The sequence below is a fragment of the Schistocerca serialis genome, chromosome 1, assembly GCF_023864345.2.
Source record: "Schistocerca serialis cubense isolate TAMUIC-IGC-003099 chromosome 1, iqSchSeri2.2, whole genome shotgun sequence".
Classification (NCBI taxonomy): Eukaryota; Metazoa; Arthropoda; class Insecta; order Orthoptera; family Acrididae; genus Schistocerca; species Schistocerca serialis.
In genome coordinates, this window is record NC_064638.1 from 873,994,248 (window position 1) to 874,014,929 (window position 20,682).

Sequence of the window (20,682 nt, forward strand, 5' to 3'; positions counted from 1 at the left end):
CAACTGTGCCAGGGTGGCGTAGTGGTTAGCGTATCTGCTAGTGAGCAGTATACCTGGGTTCGAGCCTAAGTCTTGGTACAAATTTCCATTCGTCACTTGAGTCATCATAGATGTCTGAGACTTCAAAAGGTCTCTGGAACCATATAGTTTCATTTTATTAACGCGGCTATGCCCGTGTTTCAGGCAGGATCCTGACGTGCTATACCACTACAGTTGGGGAGCCTCTGCAATGCTGTTCGAGTTTATGGGGAGTACCAAGTGGGCTGAGGCGTGAACGGCAATTTGGACTGAGGCGTGATAGGGTAGTCCACACAGTTGTGCAAAGCCACTGTGCCAGGGTGGTGTAGTAGTAGGAGCATCTGCCGAGTTCGAATCCCAGCCTCAGAAAAGTCATTCGTCAATAAGAAATTATTCACTGTTGTAGCTACACATGGAAGGATAGCAGATATCGAAATTTTATAGTTAGAGGAATGCATGATTAAATTTGTAGGTGATTTGAAAGTATACAGTCTATGAAATGTTTTACACAAAGCTGCTACCCCTGGCTCTAGCCCAGCTGGAAATCGAGTCCAAGAACGGAGCCAGGATTACGGTTACAGTTGTGTCATTACTTAATACTTCAGCTCCATGCAAAAGTAGCTGGCCACTGGAGGCTGGACAGTCTCTCAGTAACACATCCCTGTTTTAAGTGGATGAAGGATTGGGAGAACGTTCTGATCAAGTCATCCTCGACAGCAAGGGCAACATGCAGTCTTCCTTTATCACAGCCACCGGCTATGTGAATTAAAGATGATCGTGTTGTATACCCAATAGCACCCCATACCTGTTCGTGTTGTATACCGAGTGGCACCCCATACCATCACGCCTGGTGCTCGGACCACATAACGATGACGACTGTAGTCTGGCAACGTTCCTTCTTCTTTGAGCTTCCACACATGGATACATCTCTCATGATGCTGGACTCGTCAAGGGAAGCCGCAACAGCGGTCGTTGTGCCGACAGTCCATGGTAGTGGTAAGACTAAGCGACTGAAAACAATCGATTCAGTCGATTCTGAAAAACAATCGGCTCATTTGGTTTTAATTTCTCGTATAGGTTGAATTATTCATTCATTCTTATATGTGAAACCTGTCTATGACAGAAACCGAATGAAAACAGTCGATTCTTTCTGTTGTAACTTTACGTATCAGTTGGACAGTTCACTCATCCTTTTCGGTGAAGTCAGTCTGTGGGAGCAACGGAATGAAAACTGTCCATTCAGTCAAATGAAAACTATCCATTCAGTCAAATTAAAACTGTCCATTCCGTTGTTTCACGTATCGGCTGAGTGCCAATAAGTGGCTTTCAGTTCTGTTTATGGTCCGTGTTCACGAACAGTCCTTTTCTTAATAGTGAATTGGTTCAGAAGACCGAAACGCTCAGTGGAGTGGGAATGGAAGGTATCATATGACTGTACAAAAAGTGACACTGAAGATACATGCAATGCGAAATAAAGTATCTGCAAAGATTATTTATATTATGTTGTTGTTGCTGTTGTGGTCTTCAGTCCTGAGACTGGTTTGATGCAGCTCTCCATGCTACTCTATCCTGTGCAAGCTTCTTCATCTCCCAGTACCTACTGCAACCTACATCCTTCTGAATCTGCTTAGTGTATTCATCTCTTGGTCTCCCCCTATGATTTTTACCCTCCACGCTGCCCTCCAATACTAAATTGGTGATCCCTTGATGCCTCAGAACATGTCCTACCAACCGATCCCTTCTTCTGGTCAAGTTGTGCCACAAACTTCTCTTCTCCCCAATCCTATTCAATACTTCATCATTAGTTATGTGATCTACCCATCTAATCTTCAGCATTCTTCTGTAGCACCACATTTCAAAAGCTTCTATTTTCTTCTTGTCCAAAGTATTTACCGTCCATGTTTCACTTCCATACATGGCTACACTCCATACAAATACTTTCAGAAATAACTTCCTGACACTTAAATCTATACTCGATGTTAACAAATTTCTCTTCTTCAGAAACGCTTTCCTTGCCATTGCCAGTCTACATTTTATATCCTCTGTACTTCGTCCATCATCAGTTATTTTGCTCCCCAAATAGCAAAACTCCTTTACTACTTTAAGTGTCTCATTTCCTAATCTAATACCCTCAGCATCACCCGACTTAACTCGACTACATTCCATTATCCTCGTTTTGCTTTTGTTGATGTTCATCTTATATCCTCCCTTCAAGACACCATCCATTCCGTTCAACTGCTCTTCCAAGTCCTTTGCTGTCTCTGACAGAATTACAATGTCATCGGCGAACCTCAAAGTTTTTATTTCTTCTCCATGGATTTTAATACCTACTCCAAATTTTTCTTTTGTTTCCTTTACTGCTTGCTCAATATACAGATTGAACAACATCGGGGAGAGGCTACAACCCTGTCTTACTCCCTTCCCAACCACTGCTTCCCTTTCATGTCCCTCGAATCTTATAACTGCCATCTGGTTTATGTACAAATTGTAAATAGCCTTTCGCTCCCTGTATTTTACCCCTGCCACCTTTAGAATTTGAAAGAGAGTATTCCAGTTAACATTGTCAAAAGCTTTCTCTAAGTCTACAAATGCTAGAAACGTAGGTTTGCCTTTCCTTAATCTTTCTTCTAAGATAAGTCGTAAGGTCAGTATTGCCTCACGTGTTCCAGTATTTCTACGGAATCCAAACTGATCTTGCCCGAGGTCGGCTTCTACTAGTTTTTCCATTCGTCTGTAAAGAATTCGTGTTAGTACTTTGCAGCTGTGGCTTATTAAACTGATGGTTCGGTAATTTTCACATCTGTCAACACCTGCTTTCTTTGGGATTGGAATTATTATATTCTTCTTGAAGTCTGAGGGTATTTCGCCTGTTTCGTACATCTTGCTCACCAGATGGTAGAGTTTTGTCAGGAATGGCTCTCCCAAGGCCGTCAGTAGTTCCAATGGAATTTTATCTACTCCGGGGGCCTTGTTTCGACTCAGGTCTTTCAGTGCTCTGTCAAACTCTTCACGCAGTATCTTATCTCCCATTTCATCTTCATCTACATCCTCTTCCATTTCCATAATATTGTCCTCAAGTGCATCGCCCTTGTATAGACCCTCTATATACTCCTTCCACCTTTCTGCTTTCCCTTCTTTGCTTAGAACTGGGTTTCCATCTGAGCTCTTGATGATCATACATGTGGTTCTCTTATCTCCAAAGGTCTCTTTAATTTTCCTGTAGGCAGTATCTATCTTACCCCTAGTGAGATAAGCCTCTACATCCTTACATTTGTCCTCTAGCCATCCCTGCTTAGCCATTTTGCACTTCCTGTCGATCTCATTTTTGAGACGTTTGTATTCCTTTTTGCCTGCTTCATTTACTGCAGTTTTATATTTTCTCCTTTCATCAATTAAATTCAATATTTCTTTTGTTACCCAAGGATTTCTACTAACCGTCTTCTTTTTACCTACTTGATCGTCTGCTGCCTTCACTACTTCATCCCTCAGAGCTACCCATTCTTCTTCTACTGTATTTCTTTCCCTCATTCCTTTCAATTGTTCCCTTATGCTCTCCCTGAAACTCTGTACAACCTCTGGTTCTTTCAGTTTATCCAGGTCCCATCTCCTTAAATTCCCACCTTTTTGCAGTTTCTTCAGTTTTAATCTACAGGTCATAACCAACAGATTGTGGTCAGAGTCCACATCTGCCCCTGGAAATGTCTTACAATTTAAAACCTGGTTCCTAAATCTCTGTCTTACCATTATATAATCTATCTGATACCTTTTAGTATCTCCAGGGTTCTTCCATGTATACAACCTTCTTTCATGATTCTTAAACCAAGTGTTAGCTATGATTAAGTTGTGCTCTGTGCAAAATTCTATCAGGCGGCTTCCTCTTTCATTTCTTAGCCCCAATCCATATTCACCTACTACGTTTCCTTCTCTCCCTTTTCCTACACTCGAATTCCAGTCACCCATGACTATTAAATTTTCGTCTCCCTTCACTATCTGAATAATTTCTTTTATTTCATCATACATTTCTTCAATTTCTTCGTCATCTGTAGAGCTAGTTGGCATATAAATTTGTACAACTGTAGTAGGTGTGGGCTTCGTATCTATCTTGGCCACAATAATGCGTTCACTATGCTGTTTGTAGTAGCTTACCCGCATTCCTATTTTCCTATTCATTATTAAACCTACTCCTGCATTACCCCTATTTGACTTTGTGTTTATAACCCTGTAGTCACCTGACCAGAAGTCTTGTTCCTCCTGCCACCGAACTTCACTAATTCCCACTATATCTAACTTTAACCTATCCATTTCCCTTTTTAAATTTTCTAACCTACCTGCCCGATTAAGGGATCTGACATTCCACGCTCCGATCCGTAGAACGCCAGTTTTCTTTCTCCTGATAACGACATCCTCTTGAGTAGTCCCCGCCCGGAGATCCGAATGGGGGACTATTTTACCTCCGGAATATTTTACCCAAGAGGACGCCATCATCATTTAATCATACAGTAAAGCTGCATGCCCTCGGGAAAATTACGGCCCTAGTTTCCCCTTGCTTTCAGCCGTTCGCAGTACCAGCACAGCAAGGCCGTTTTGGTTATTGTTACAAGGCCAGATCAGTCAATCATCCAGACTGTTGCCCTTGCAACTACTGAAAAGGCTGCTGCCCATCTCCAGGAACCACACGTTTGTCTGGCCTCTCAACAGATACCCCTCCGTTGTGGTTGTACCTACGGTACGGCTATCTGTATCGCTGAGGCACGCAAGCCTCCCCACCAACGGCAAGGTCCATGGTTCATGGGGGGAAGATTTATATTATGAAACTGGATTAATTTAAGAAATTCATAGAAAATTAATGATTGATGACAAATATTTCAGCAAAAAAAAAAAAAAATGCTATTGACAAACGGCAATAGATTCTTGAAAAGCAAGTGATTAAATCGCCAAACAAAAATATATATCTATATACGCTTTCGGTTCATGTCACACCAGCATTTACCGAAATAGAATTATCAGTGACAGGTGCAAAGTAGTGGGAAGAGAGAGTCAGTGCTTCAACAAATTTAAATAAAAGGTAATTGTTCAGTTATTTAAACATAAATTTATAATGTAGTACTAATCGTTAACCCTTTAAAACCAACAAAAAGTCCATGCTTAATGCACAAAATTCGAAAAATCCTTATTTGAGTAAAGAAATACATAAATTTTGAAAATAGTATTTTTTTATAAATATGCTTTTTATTCACTTCTCCTTGAAAAAAGATACATTAGACTGAAAAAGTTTGTAAATGAAATAATTCAAACAGGAATACTGAGAGAAAACATTCATATAACAGCCGTAATAGTCAGAGACTTGTCTCAGTCGGTTCTCACATTTTAAGTGAAATATCTTAACCCCAGGAAGTGAGTGAAAACATTCTTATAGGTGACGTGGCCGCCGAGTCTAGTTTCATTCGGTTGTTTCATTCGACTGAAAAACCGACTAAATGAAAAACAATCGACCGGCCAATCGGTTGTTAAAATCATTCGATAGTCCCATAACCAGTCCAGGCTGCTCCAGAAGTCGTCACACTGTTCGTGTGGATACTGGTCTCGCTGCAAACAAGCCCATTTCCTGACTCAAAGTACTAGGGTTAGTTTGGTGCATAAGTTCGTAACGCTTTTGTTTTGCATCTTGGTATTCCGGTTGCCATGGGTTTATTTATCGATTGTTATTTTTTACTTGTAGTTCACTGTTCCTATCTGGGTTCACATATTGTCTCTTTCTCATTTGGAGATAGTGAACGGAGCTGTGGACGCTAGAAAATGGAGTGCTATGCTGAGGAATCGAAACATTTCCCGCATATTCCTCTGTTGGAGTTCAATAGAGGCTTGACGGCAGTGGAGGCATCCAGAATCATTTGCGCCGTGTATGGTGATAATGCCATTGCAAAGAGCAAGCCAAGAAAATGGTTTTCTCGGTTTAAGTAGGATCGTTTTAACATTAGTGAAGACCTTCAGGGTTTGATGAAGATCGTTTAAACACCTTAATCCACAATGATCCACGTCAGTGTACTCGATAACTGGAAATGAACTTTGATTATTCCACCATCGTGTGACGTTTGCACGCAGCGGGGAAGACCCAAGTTACGCCAGCGTTGGCAAACTGTTGTAAATAGTGAAGGAGAATATAATTGATGACTAAAGTCTCTGCTACGTGCATTTGTTACGTTTATTATACTCACGCAAAAACGCAGCGAATTTATGCACCAATCCAATTTTGTGACGTGGCTGTACGATCCTACAAACAAGTGGACAACGTCTGTCCTCTCGGGAGCTAATCGACTTATTCCATTGAGATTCTCCATGTGCTTGAGTATGGCCCTCCTACACCTCTCATTTGCACTTTCATATGACAGATATGCGCTCCACGTCAATGTGAGCACCAATACTGCGGGACGAGAAACTGCAATTTCGATAGGTCACCAATCCGAATCCCAAATTCCTTGTTATACGAGCCATAACACGATCTTCTCACAAAGAAAGAACAATGGAATGCGATGCATTATTGTTTAATGCGTTGCATAATCTTCGCTTATTCTCTTCACTCTTGAGATAAAAAGAATACACAGGAAATTTTTCTTTTCACATTTTCCAGCAAAGCAAGGACGATACAAACGTAAATGAAATATAAATGGAACTCCACATATGTGGACATCAGGTCTCTCTTATCGTGAAAACGTACTAGTCTTTGTATTGTCTTTCGTCCTTCTTCGATAAAAACATTTTATTCGGCAATATCTTTTTCTGAAACAGTAAACTGTATATGCTATAGTACACTAGAATAGGATTCTTAATGTTAATATTTTTAGGCTATATAATTCCTAATAGAGGTTTTTGTTGATGCTGTAAAACAACTTCATGAATACAAGAAAATAATAATACAACAATATGCAGCAAGTAAAAATTTGCTCAGTCCAGTAAATATATCTTTTTGGTATGATTTATGATAAGCTACAACACAATTATTTTTCACAATAGATAAATACATTCCAGATTTAAAGCACATGTTTCTTCCAGGTTTCCTGCACTTTGCGTCATCCCTTGGCACATGAAGATTTGGTAGTTAGCCAAAATTTTAAAGCCTAGTTACTGAAATTGGTTGCAATATAGTTCTTCTTGGCCTTTTATTCATATTTTGCATATTGTCTGAAGATGACCACAGTTGTGGTCGAGACCGGTCACTAGTAATGATTTACCACCAGAAGGAGGTTCTTACTCATTGGTCTGAAGATGACCACAGTTGTGGTCGAAACCAGTCACCGGAATAAATAATTTGTGATCAAGACTGTTTTTAATGGTAAATATTTGTAACAACATTGATCACTGCTCACTCCCACAATGTATTCAAAAGTACCAAAAATAATTATAACCATACCAAAAAGGTATGTAGAATGTAATTTGTAGAAGTAACAATTTTCTGCATACCACCAGCTGTAAACTATAACACGAATCGAACCTTGCAAGTTTCTGCGCCCTGATTTTAAGGCTAAGAACTAGAAGGTCCACACTCGCAGAACACCGGTCTATAAGCGGAAAAATACGCCAATTTTCGGAGAAAAAAATAATGAACGAAGGTCCACATATGTGACGCAGGGAACGAAGATTTTATGTACAGCATGAAATTAGCGGTACTCATGACTACTTTGTACGGTTGTGCTGAAGTGACAATAATTAGCATACCATAGCGCGTATACTCCTCCTGCCAATTTGACGTTTGTTGCATCCCGCCTTCAAGACGATTCAAATTTAAATGTGGGTACGATTTTTTAGAATACAATCATTGTTACAGAATTGCGATTTTCCTGAACCGAGGTGCGAGGAAGGAGCGGCAGCAGCAGCAGAAACAGCAAGATGAAGGCTCTCCGCTTCTCGCCTGAGCAGCTGCTCACTTCCCACCCACCCAGAGCGAGGAGTCCTGGCAACAGATGCCTCCTGAAGCGACCTGTCCCAGATCCTGCTTGACAGCCAGGTGTCTTCTCAGTCGGATAGGCTGCTACTCCACAGATCTTCAAGTCATGCTTCAATAGACATGCACATGCGTACCCTCACCGCTGCTCCAGCCAGAAGCTTGTTTATGGAAATACCCTTGGACTGGCACATTTGAACGACAGCCAAAAAAGTTGATAGTCCTTTCATTTATCCGCCCCAAGCAGCTTGCCCTACCTCCGTCACGAACTTCAGCAACTGTCGATAGCGGATTTACTCTCACTCCGCTTCCGTTCGCACGACAGTACATGTGACGTCGTTTGCTTGTGTACTTGAATAGTTTACGTCATAGCAAATGATTTTGCCTTCACCTGTGTAAACAAATACTTTGTAAAGTAGTAAAATTCTCTTAACCTTCGTGAGAGGAATCTTATCCTAGCCATAAGCATTTCCTTTTAGTCATTAATTACTGTTAAAGTAAGACAGTACGATTTGCAATAACGTAAAATGTTTCAAATCATTTAACATTTTAAAGTTATTTTAATTTTGTTACAATGATAATAAATTTTTGTTCTCGTCATTGAACGTAAATGTCGCAATGAAGTTGAAATACAGCATTTATTTGTGATTTCTAATAGGCTCTTCACAATAAACCAAATGCTGTGTTAACAAAATAGTGTTATTTTTGGATAAAATAATTTTGAATACTGGGCTGCGTCATTGTAATTATTATAACAGCTAAGCAGCCGACGTTACGACCGACTTGTTGCGGTCCTCTTCAGGGTCGTATTCTAACTGGTGCAATTACTTAATGATGCTTGGTTCTGTATAACAGCATGATGTTTGGTTACAAAAGTAAGTACAGGAAATTTTATAGTTGCAGCACCTATGTCATCTCAGAATTCTCTCTAGCTCTAAGAACAGAAACAATACAGAACCTGTTCATATGAGAGTCCCTTATCTTCAGATGTGCCTTCAGATACTGTAAACAGCAACAAGCATTTCGCATAAAAATCCAGAAATTATACTTCAAGAATTCAGTAAGATTTATCCAGATACTACATATCTCAGTATTACATGTAACTTACTGTAAGCTGGCAAGTCGTTTCACATAATGTGTATCTTACTTTTGTACACAGGAAGAAATATAGTTCAAAATTAATCCAGAATTAGTTTTACTTACTAAAAAATGATTTCAGAGCTATACTTAGTCCCCTGGTGATAATTCCTTTATTATCATGTTTTGACGCCTTCAAATAGTTTAGATACCCATTTTTGTATCCAGTATTTGTGGCTCATTTTCCTCTTTGTTTTCGTTTCTGTGCGGTTTTTAAGTAAAATAGGCCCAACCGCAATAGCGCAAGCAAAATGCCATCTTCATAATCGTGCCAGCAAATACTACGACAGCATGTGAGGAAACATTAACTAATATGTGAAGGTTATGGGGTGGGGGAAATCTATGTGCCAGTTTTGGATGCATGTGCGGTTTTGGACGCCATTACTTAACGTGGAGGGGGACTGTTCGAGCAAGCTACTTTCTGGTAGCCAATGTTGAATGTGTTGCGTACGCCAGAATCATGACAAGTCTTTTGTTCTCCGGCGTTATTGCGTGCTGTAATACAGCCTCATACTCTTTCACTTATTGAGCACTTTAACTTCCGAGTGTGTGCTTATCATTTCGTGTACATATAATGACAACTATGTGTATATATTTTTATACATCTTTTGTAAAATTCGGATTTGATGCACTCGCATTTAAATTTTCAGATAGTTTTTGAGATCGATTAGTTATTTATTATAGAATTCGATAGAAAAGACATACAATGTACGTTTTTATAGAGACTTTATGATTGTATTTATATGTATTTATACCTACAAATAAATTACTTGAGGCAATTTTAGTAAAGTAATTGTTTTACTCGATGAAAAATCATTGTTTATATGAGAAAGAGTTTAGTAATGAATGTCTACTAATTTTTAATTCATGCACGAATATTTCATATTATACATCGGCCCTCCATTCCAAATCATATTTAACAACTTAAATGTGTGACATGTGTATATTATTCTGTGTGTATCGAAATTCCGGGCGTATTCTTTCTGGAGCATAAAATACTAGCAAAACTCGTAATACTCGTAATACTATGATTCGAATTAATAATATTGTTCAGAAATGGTTAATTATGAACGTCAAAGTACTGCCTTCCTACTTTTTAGCGTTTTCTATTATTTTTGAAAACATCTTAAAGAAACGGTTCTCGGACTAGCTTTCTATAAATAATAGTGTTAGGTGCACTACACCAGACTTACATATAGCTATGTTGTTATTCCACAGTATAACAGTCGTGTTTTAATTAAACTCTTAAGATGTAAATTTTTAAGTGATACAATTAATAAAAAAATTAGGTCTGTTACAAATTTAAAATGGTATCCTCGTGAAGGGAGCTATGGTTGTGGGTAAAGTGGAGAATTTCATGCATTTATCTATTGAACCGTTTCTACTGTCCAACAGGACGTAGCGAGCTGAGTAAACGAAGGCAAAAAATTGCGAATTTAGCATCCTAAGGTCTCCTGAAGCTCCTAGCCAAAGGTGTACAAGATGGAGGGAAACTGCTCATTGTTTCTCTGCCATGGCACCACCAGGGTGAGATTCAGCCATCCTTTATCCTGAACATAGCACACCTATTCCTCCTTTTCATGGTACACTCTTCACGGATGACGAAATACTGTTTGGGCTGCAAAAGATCGACACCACTCGGAACAGATATACCTATACAGACAACAAAAACTGACAGAAAGATATGCGACTAGCACCTGAGAAGCTTGTGGCATTACCTATCACCGGATGTCTAAAATCAGTTAAAATCTGAGCCCCGAGAAAAATTAAATGACGCCACAAAACCAAATAACGAATCTCGTTGATTACAATGATTAATTATATCGGATGCAGACCATTCCAGGAGATTGGTCCCTGGATTCAGTTGTGCTAAAGGTGCTATTTGGAAATTTGTGGTAAGTTTCTATGGGACCAAACTGCTGAGGTCATCAGTCCCTAGGCTTACACCCTACTTAATCTAACTTTAACTTACGCTAAGGACAACACACAACCCATGCCCGAGGGAGGAATCGAACCTCCGACGAACCGTGAAGGGCGCCCTAGACCGCTTGGCTACCCTGCGCAGCAAAGGTGCTATGTTTCACGTATTAACAAATAAGTAGAAACATTAGTAGATAGTGTCGGAAGTTCCATGCGGCTTTTCGCGGATGATGCTGTAGTATACAGAGAAGTTGCAGCATTAGAAAATTGTAGCGAAATGCAGGAAGATCTGCAGCGGATAGGCACTTTGTGCAGGGAGTGGCAACTGTCCCTTAACATAGACAAATGTAATGTATTGCGAATACATAGAAAGAAGGATCCTTTATTGTATGATTATATGATAGCGGAACAAACACTGGTAGCAGTTACTTCTGTAAAATATCTGGGAGTATGCGTGCGGAACGATTTGAAGTGGAATGATCATATAAAATTAATTGTTGGTAAGGCGGGTACCGGGTTGAGATTCATTGGGAGAGTGCTTAGAAAATGTAGTCCATCAACAAAGGAGGTGGCTTACAAAACTCTCGTTCGACCTATACTTGAGTATTGCTCATCAGTGTGGGATCCGTACCAGATCGGTGTGACGGAGGAGATAGAGAAGATCCAAAGAAGAGCGGCGCGTTTCGTCGCATGGTTATTTGGTAACCGTGATAGCGTTACGGAGATGTTTAATAAACTCAAGTGGCAGACTTTGCAAGAGAGGCGCTCTGCATCGCGGTGTAGATTGCTCGCCAGGTTTCGAGAGGGTGCGTTTCTGGATGAGGTATCGAATATATTGCTTCCCCCTACTTATACCTCCCGAGGAGATCACGAATGTAAAATTAGAGAGATTAGAGCGCGCACGGAGGCTTTCAGACAGTCGTTCTTCCTGCGAACCATACGCGACTGGAACAGGAAAGGGAGGTAATGACAGTGGCACGTAAAATGCCCTCCGCCACACACCTTTGGGTGGCTTGCGGAGTATAAATGTAGATGTAGATGTAGATGTAATTCACAGTACGTGGTTTATTAGTAAACATAGCTCACAGAAATCACAATTTACAAGATCCACAATAATGAACATCGGCCATGTTGTGCCATTATTCCCAACTTGATTTTGACTGACAGTCACAAAAAATACACGAATTGTAGATCACACGACCTACCCTAATGTCATCTGAGCCTGAACCGTCGCTGGCATCTCTCAAAAATATTTATAGATTTGCCTTTCCGCACCTCTTCAGGGAATATGAGGTAACAAAACCAAAGTAAAAATAGGTACTTCATAGCAAAAGTGAGCCGTCTATTTAATTTATAGTACTTTTAACAAAAGAGATATTGCCACTTGTATGTTAAATCAGACAAAATGTATATAAATGTAGTATCAACAATAACTGAGTTAATTATTCCTCCAATGACTCGTTCCACCTTCTTAGCAAAATTAAATGTAATTTTTTACGAAATTTAAAACGACTGTAAAATGATGTGTGAAGTGTTCCATCTTAAAGCAGTTGTTGTGCTGATTCCAAAACTGGTTCAGATTTTCAAATGTCTGTGAAATCTTATGGGATTTAACTGCTAAGGTCACCAGTTCCTAAGCTTACACACTACCTAACCTAAAATATCCTAAGGACAAACACACACACCCATGCCCGAGGGAGGACTCGGACCTCCGCCGAGACCAGCCGCACAGTCTAACACTGGTGTTAGATTTTGTAGGAGAGCCATATTTACAAGTTATGGACGATTTATTGTTGTGATTAATATTTTCTTACTATCAAGTCTGACGTTTTTAGGATCCTGTTGTATGCCCAAAAGGTTATCATTTGTCCTTTGATATTAGTGGAATGATCTATATACGCTGATGGTAAAAAAATCGTAACATCAAAAAATAATAAATGCATAATCATGAAATTTCCGTAATAAGTTTTCTAAGTAACCGATTTAAGTGATTACCATTGCAAGATCACAGAGTAATGTAAGCGTGAGATAAGCCATTGCAGACGTGAAATGCTGGTACCTTAATAACCAGTATAACAGCCAAAATGTTGAATGCAAGCGTGCAGACGTGCACGCATTGTGTTGTACAGGTGGCGGTTATCAGTTTGTGGGGTGGGGTCCATGCCTTTTGCATTTGGTCAGTCAACACAGGGACGGTTAATGCTGGTTGTGGATGCTGCTGGAGTTGTGAGAAATCAGTAATTCGAATGCTGGAACCAGTTAAATCCATCACTCCCAATTTTGCTACCATAAACTGAGGACATCTAGCGGCTAAAGATCACGACAGAATAATAGGTTTCAGGGGGGACCCTCTGTTTTGACTAATTACAAAATTGCATCACATATCGACAAAAGAATAGGCATATGAAAATACAATCTCAGAACGCTTGTTTGGTATCTACGGAACCAGTAAGCAATGTTGTGTTGTTAAAAACTTGTGTATAATAAAAAATAAAATGTACATATTGTCAAGCTAGGTTAGGTTCAGAAAGTCTGTTGCACGGTGTGGCGATCGATTTTACTTTGATAATCGATTAACTACATTATATGTCAAGGTATACAACCCACAGAACGAAATAAGAACCGGTGAAAGGAGTGGTCAATGCCACGTTAGCGCTAATCGCCTACTCCGGCCTTCAGTCTACAAATGAGGCGGGTCCAGCGAACAGCAGGAGCCTTTGAGAAACAGCTTTTGCCCTCCTTTTTCGTAACTACTCGATAGTCGACTGGCTACAACCAAGGGCCAGGAACAGTGAGTGTAAGTGAGCGCACTCTAGCCGGGGCTGACATTTCACACTTTTTTATTTCTTCTTTTTACTCGTGAAATTTTCGGACAAACCCACGTGACGGTAGCATGTGTCTCAACGAAACACTATTCTGACGAAGACAGAGGAGGTCCCTGTTTTCTAAGACGATGGATTGAGCTCTCGTCTTGCTAAGTTTTTTACGAATACTTGGCAGACTGCAACTCACTGAGATCGGACGCCAGGGTATTATACTTAAAGGTGCCTAGGGCAGCGTAACTTTACTTCTAGGAAAGGCATATATAGCAAAAAAATGTCGTACAGTATTGTGACCGGGAAATCCCACGCAGTTAGTTCAGTAGCGGATATGGGAGAGTTATGTCGTGTGTGTATCTGTGAAGTGGAGGTAAATGTAATGGATGCGTGTATCGTGCAGTGCTACGTTTGTGTTGTATGATAATGATAAGAGAAGGGAGAGAGTGAAACACGGTGTCGGCACATAGCCTGTTCCTCTCGAAGAGCACCAAGGGGACCTCCGAGCGTAACGTACCCATCCGACAGATGGGTCACCATCAACGTGTCATATTTCTTCACTTCACGAGATACTGCAGAGAGGTTTGGAATGTAATCCGGGACTCTGGCGCAGAGACTGGTAATCAAAAATTTTACACCATCGCCTCTCCTTTCCTTGCCGGTTAGAAACTGACAGTGAAAATTTCATCCACCTCCAGGATTGGAATTGGCTTACTCAGAGTCGAGCACCTCTGCACAGGCGTGCGTTAGCGGTCACTGCTACGGAGGCAGGTGATATACGTAGGTCTATCAAAGAAACGAAAATTCACATAGTGTATGAACTACAATATTTAACCCCTCTTTGAACTACTCCCTTTGGCTAGCTCTAAGCAGCAGCAGACATGACCAACGCTAGGTCAGTTGAGAGCAGTGTCGACATGCAGTACAGCTGTTCTTCCAGCTATTCATTGACACTACGCCAGACTACCGTATGCCTACGGCTTACCAGAGATCAGTAAGTGACCGAGTGCATCGTAATTAGAATAACCACAGTGACAACATATTTCTCTGGAAACTTCGAGATTGCTTTTGTAACAGAATAGGTAGCACATTAGACTGAAATACATTCTCTGTCAGAATAAACATACTCTGGAGTCAGTTACAGTTTATTGTTCAGGCCAGGGCCAGCCACAGGGTGTAAAAATTCACGCGGGCTTGATGTGTGGACCACGTACAGGTCGAGGCTCAGCCGGACTCGGCTTTGCTCAATCCTTCTCGGAAGTACCCGGTACGGTGAGATATTATCATTTAGTATTGCAATGTCACATTTTTCGGCCGACACAACTCTCTTCAGTTCGTCAAAATTGTGGTGTCGGCGCTGTTTACCATTCGCCATTATTTTGTTCGTGGTACGAAGAACATTCATAGGTCCAGCGGCTGTTGGGAAAAAAGGTGGTCTAGTGATCTATTGTTACAAGCCTTTGAAATTGAATGGGAATAACAGACGTGAGGAATGAGAATTGTCAGTTCACATAAGTGGCAGGTGCTGCTTACTCGCTATGAAACGACTACAGCTACACAAAACCATGCAGAAACAATTTGAAGATTTAATTGAGAACGAAACAGTACATAATTACAACGATCGAATGATATGATTCATTGTTCTGTACATCAAGAAGCACTTTGCACTAAATTTGCAGGCATGCAGCACATGAAGAAACTGATGGTACGAACAGCAAAATTTATGAAGTCGCACACATTATTTAAATCTCAGTTGCAATAGTTTTCGATAGAAAAGTACATGAACTTTACATACTACTGCAAAGTTCGTTGTTTAAGACAAGGGGCATACCTAGAACGCCGCTATTGCTGAATTCTTCAAGAAGGATGGAGTGCAGAAACGAAAATGAGACATCGGGAATGGATTGTAGACCTCACATTTAACTGGACTTGACTGCACACTTTCCATAGTAAGATTTTTCAATGAGAGAATTAACTTGTTTCTGATTTGATGCGGCTGTATTTAAAAAGAAAGTCGCGTTGTTCACGGGACACATTCTGACAAACACAATCCAGTTACCTACGCTCATTGGCGGTAACGAAAACACGAGGCTTAAAGAATGCATTGTGGTCTTGAAAGAATGACAAAGGTAGTTTCCTAAACGTTTAGAGGACAGTGCCAATTTTTACATCCGTTTTCGAGTTGTTTTCGAGAGTGTTTGCCATTTCAGTTGAGAACGCCCCTGCGCAAGTGAAGATGTAGCAAATTGATCTGCAGTAATTCCCATTTTAATCCTTTTATGTTAAAACTGTCCAGGACGCCTACATTCCTTTCCTTCGATAGAGTTTTCAAGTATCTATAATGAGGTTGCAAAGGGGCTGCAATATTTCAATTAACATATATATGTGAGAGAACTTTCTTCGATTATGAAATCACATAAGTCACGATTACGTGATAACCTGAGAATTAAAATCTGTGAAACAGTCTTTCTATCCACATGCCAACAGTCTGTACCAGATAAAAATTATGTGACATCTTCAATATATAACTAAACAGTACTGTAAATCTGTTTTGTATGTGAATTATGCTGTCGAAAAATTTGAAATATAAAATCAAGTCGTATGTATTGCGACTGCATTGCCATTTAAATGCAGTGCGTTCGCAGTTTCCCCCTCCAGGCGTTCAGAAAGCGTGCCGTGGCAGTGGAAGGAAATATGTAGCGCCGTTGAGCATTGGCTCTGGTGCCAGTGCACGACAAGAGCCAAGTTCTTGGCTGCTCCTGATTTAGGCCTATGTGTTATAACTAAGCGGGATCCATTTTTAGTGAATGATTTCTGTTTTGATATTTTGAACTTTTGCGGTGTGGTGTAATAGAAGATTGCTGAAGATTTAATGGGTAGATCAAATAGCTCATCAGGAGATGCTGAACCGAATAGGATAATAAACAAATTAATGGCTCAACTTGACTAAAAGGAGGAATCTGTTGATAAGACACGTCTTGAGAAATCAAGGAATAGCTAGTTTGGTAGTGGAAGTAAGTTTGGAGGGCTTGAGCGCAGTAAGCAGATTAAAATGGATGTAGGATGCAGGATTGCACAGGACAAGCTAGTGAATAGAGTTGGACCAAACCAGTCTTTGGACTGAAGACCATCGTCACCACCGCAACAAAAACAACAACAATATGCCTAAAAATGTATGCTCTCTAAGGGGTTACAATACCACGTAGCAGGGAAACTGCCAGAATATACATTGTAATAAAAAAATAGACGCACCACGAAGGAATTATCCGAATGGCGTGGAAATCGATAGAAGTAGCGAGTATGTACATACAAACAAATGATTCCAGTGTCAGAAAACTAAATGATTGATTCAAGAGAAATAGCTTCACAAATTGCAGAAGTCAATTACGCTTTGGTCCACGTCCGGTCCTTATGCAAGCAGTTATTCGACTTGGCATTGATTCATCGAGTTTTCGGATGTACTCCTGAGAGATATCATGTCAAATTTTGTCCAACTCACAATTTAGATCGTCAAAATTAGTAGCGACTTAGAGGGTCCTGCCCGTAATGCTCCAACTGTTTTCAATTGGGCCGAGATCCGGCGACTTTACTGGTAGAGACTGGCAAGCATGAAGACAAGCAGAAGAAATTCTCGCCGTATGCAGGTGGGCATTGTGCATTATCTTGCTGGAATGTAGGCCAAGGACGGCTTGCCATGAAAGGCAACAAAACGTGGCGTAGAATGTCGTCGAGATACCGCTGTACTGTAAAAGTGATTCGGATGACAAGCAAAGGGGTCCTGCTATCAAATGAAATGGCGCCCCAGACCATCCCTCCTGGTTGTCGGGCCGTATGGCGGGCGACAGTCTTCCTTTTCAATAAATCAGCCATTTTTTTGAAATTGTAATAATTGTGTGTATTTGATGTACATCACATCTACCGATTTAGGTCCCATTCGGACAATTCGTTCGTAGAGCGTTCTTTCTTTTCTTTTTCGTCTTAGAATGTATTAAGATCCCATAGTACTTACATTCTACAATACCACAATATATTAATAAATTTGCCAAATGGCCAGAAATATGTCCATCATGACTGAGATTAATTAGCGCTGACAGTAAAATTAAAGCTATACGGAATATTTTAGAGATATCGTCATGTCAACCAACCAATTCAAAACATAGTCCTACAATTAAACTAAATGACAATACATTGGCTAATAATTGACAATTTTCACACAATTTTAGTGATATTTTCTAAATGCAGAAGCAAATATGAGGTCAAGTAGTTAAATTGAAGAACCAATAGGATGTATTACAAAGGGCGTTCAGAAAGTTTTGCACAGTCATCTCTAATTTCTTTATTTTTTGCGGGAGGAGAATGAAATTTTTTGTGAACATACTTGGAACGTTTAGCTATACATTGAGCCTACTCAATGTAGACTCCATCAGCTGGTCCAACGTTCTTTCCGTGATGTAAATGCACTTTGGTAAAATTCTGGGGATTGCCTTTTACACCATCGATTAACACAGGAAATAAGGTCTTTCTCACTATCAAATGTTTTACCGCGCAGGTAGGCCTTCAGACGACCAAAGAGGTAAAAATTAGACGGAGCCAAGTCCGGACTGTAGGGAGGATGAGGAACAATCTTCTAACCCATTTTCCTGATTTTCTCCTGCGCCATAAGGGATTTATGGGGCTTGGCATTGTCATGCTGAAGTCTGATGAGCTGACCCTGAAGCTGTGATCTGCAGGTCTTCATGGCACGTCGCAGCTTGTCCAATGACAAACAGTAACGGTCCCTGTTAATTATGGAGTCAGGCTTCAAAAAGTCAATGAAAATGACACCTTGCTGATCCCAGAAGAAGGAGACCATCACCTTTCGGCCTGCTGTTCATGAAAGTCTTGATTTCTTCTTCCGAGGGGAAACCGGATGACGCCACTCCGTGGATTGGGTTTCGCTCTCAGATTCGGACAAAAATAGCCATGTTTCATCCCGGGTAATGACGCCGTCAGAACACTATTTCCACTCTTCAGTAAAGGTCTTCATGAGACCCTCGTTCTTCCTCATCGTTTTCATTTCTCTTGTCAATAATCTAGGCACCCAACGTGCACAGATTTTTCTGTACCCTAGAGACTGTACCAGTGATACCACACTACCCAGTGACAAACGAGTCATTTCAGCAAGCTGTCGTGTCGTCACACATCTGTCATTTTGGATGTTTTGATCAATGGTCTCCTTATTCACACCAGTCGCTGCCATCGATGGTCTACCGCATCGTGGATTGTCCAGTAGAGAGGAATCACCTTCTTTAAACCTCTGCAACCACCGCTGGATAGAGGTGCGATCCACTGTGTCCTCCCCATAAACAGGGAGCAACTTCCTGTGAATCGATGTGGCAGAGTCATCGCCAGTCTTGAAGAGGAACCATCACCAACCGTTGTCGCAACCTGACATCTACCTCACGGTCCATTATGGCTCACCTGTAAATAAAAGAAAATACTTTTATACAGCAACTTATAGTTTAATGTTCCAAGCACGTTCACAAAAAATTTCATTCTCTTCCTGGAAAAAATAAAATAATTAGAGATGACTGTCCAAAACTTTTTGAACGCCCTTTGTACAAATGTCGCTCCACAAAAATTTTAGGCGTGGTTTACTTAAGTTATTAGAATCAAACAAATCCTCAAAAATAAATATGCATCAAATTAACAGAATTTTGAACAGAATCTTGAAAAGGTAATAACTTAATACGTCTTATAGTTGGGGATGTATTTAATGAATCTGTAACATTGGAAATTTCGGTAGACAGATTGAAATATATCATTCTTACACCTTCAAAGAAAGTGAATTTTCTCGAAATTAACGAAACTTACGATTTGCCAAAAATTACTTTAAAGGGAGATGAACCCCTTACAAGAATCCAAAACTATTTTGGCAGTGGCAATCATTAGGAGAGCAACAGGTCCTTTGGACCTCGAAGTTTTTGCTTCAAGACCCATGTGGGAGCAGCTTCAGGAACATCAATTGATTGATTGAAGTTATCACCTCTAATCGATAGAACTAATACTTTACTTTAATAATACAACACAGTCAACTAAGTAAAGTGATTGTGATAAGAAATAATCGTGTAAAATGGTTAGGAATGTGAAGACAACCAGCATCGCACGCGGAGTGCAAGCTGAGCTTAATATCTGCAGCATAGTGCCCAGAGTCGATCGCGGTCCTCTGGTTTGGAGCCGTGTGGAGGGTCTAAACCAGAGGCTCAGACGACTCTGCGACTATAATGGTTGCAAATTCATCGACCTCCGTTATTGGGTGGAGAACTGTAGGGCCCCCTAGACAGGTCAGGCGTGCACTACACACCGGAAGCAGCTACTAGGGTAGCAGAGTACGTGTGGCGTGCACACGGGGGTTTTTTAGGTTAGAGGGACCCCCCCTTGGGCGAAACGATAAAATACCTGACGGCTTACCAGAGAGGACATTATCATCGTTGATAAAGAACGTCCGTCCTCAGAGACCAAAAACAGGAAAAGTTAACGTAATATTGGTAAACTGCAGGAGTATCCAGGGCAAGGTTCCTGAATTAGTATCTCTTATTGAAGGAAATAGTGCGCATATAGTATTAGGAACGGAAAGTTGGTTAACACCGGAAGTGAACAGTAACGAAATCCTAGACACAGAATGGAATATATACCGCAAGGATAGGATAAACGCCAATGGTGGAGGAGTATTTATAGCAGTAAAGAATTCAATAATATCCAGTGAAGTTATTAGCGAATGCGAATGTGAAATAATCTGGGTTAAGTTAAGTATCAAAGGTGGGTCAGATATGATAGTCGGATGCTTCTATAGACCACCTGCATCAGCAACCG

General features: G+C 40.5%; 1 protein-coding gene across 1 annotated transcript in view; it reads left to right on the forward strand.

Moving 5' to 3' along the window:
- The window catches only part of LOC126458428 (tetracycline resistance protein, class D-like), a 51,988-nt gene extending 43,600 nt beyond the window's left edge, over positions 1 to 8,388 (forward strand). Inside the window, exon 9 of the mRNA XM_050095472.1 lies at positions 7,841 to 8,388. Coding sequence (XP_049951429.1) covers positions 7,841 to 7,928 — 88 coding nt within the window. The 3' untranslated portion in view covers positions 7,929 to 8,388. The remainder of the gene's footprint in view (positions 1 to 7,840) is intronic.
- Positions 8,389 to 20,682: the final 12,294 nt, after the last annotated feature.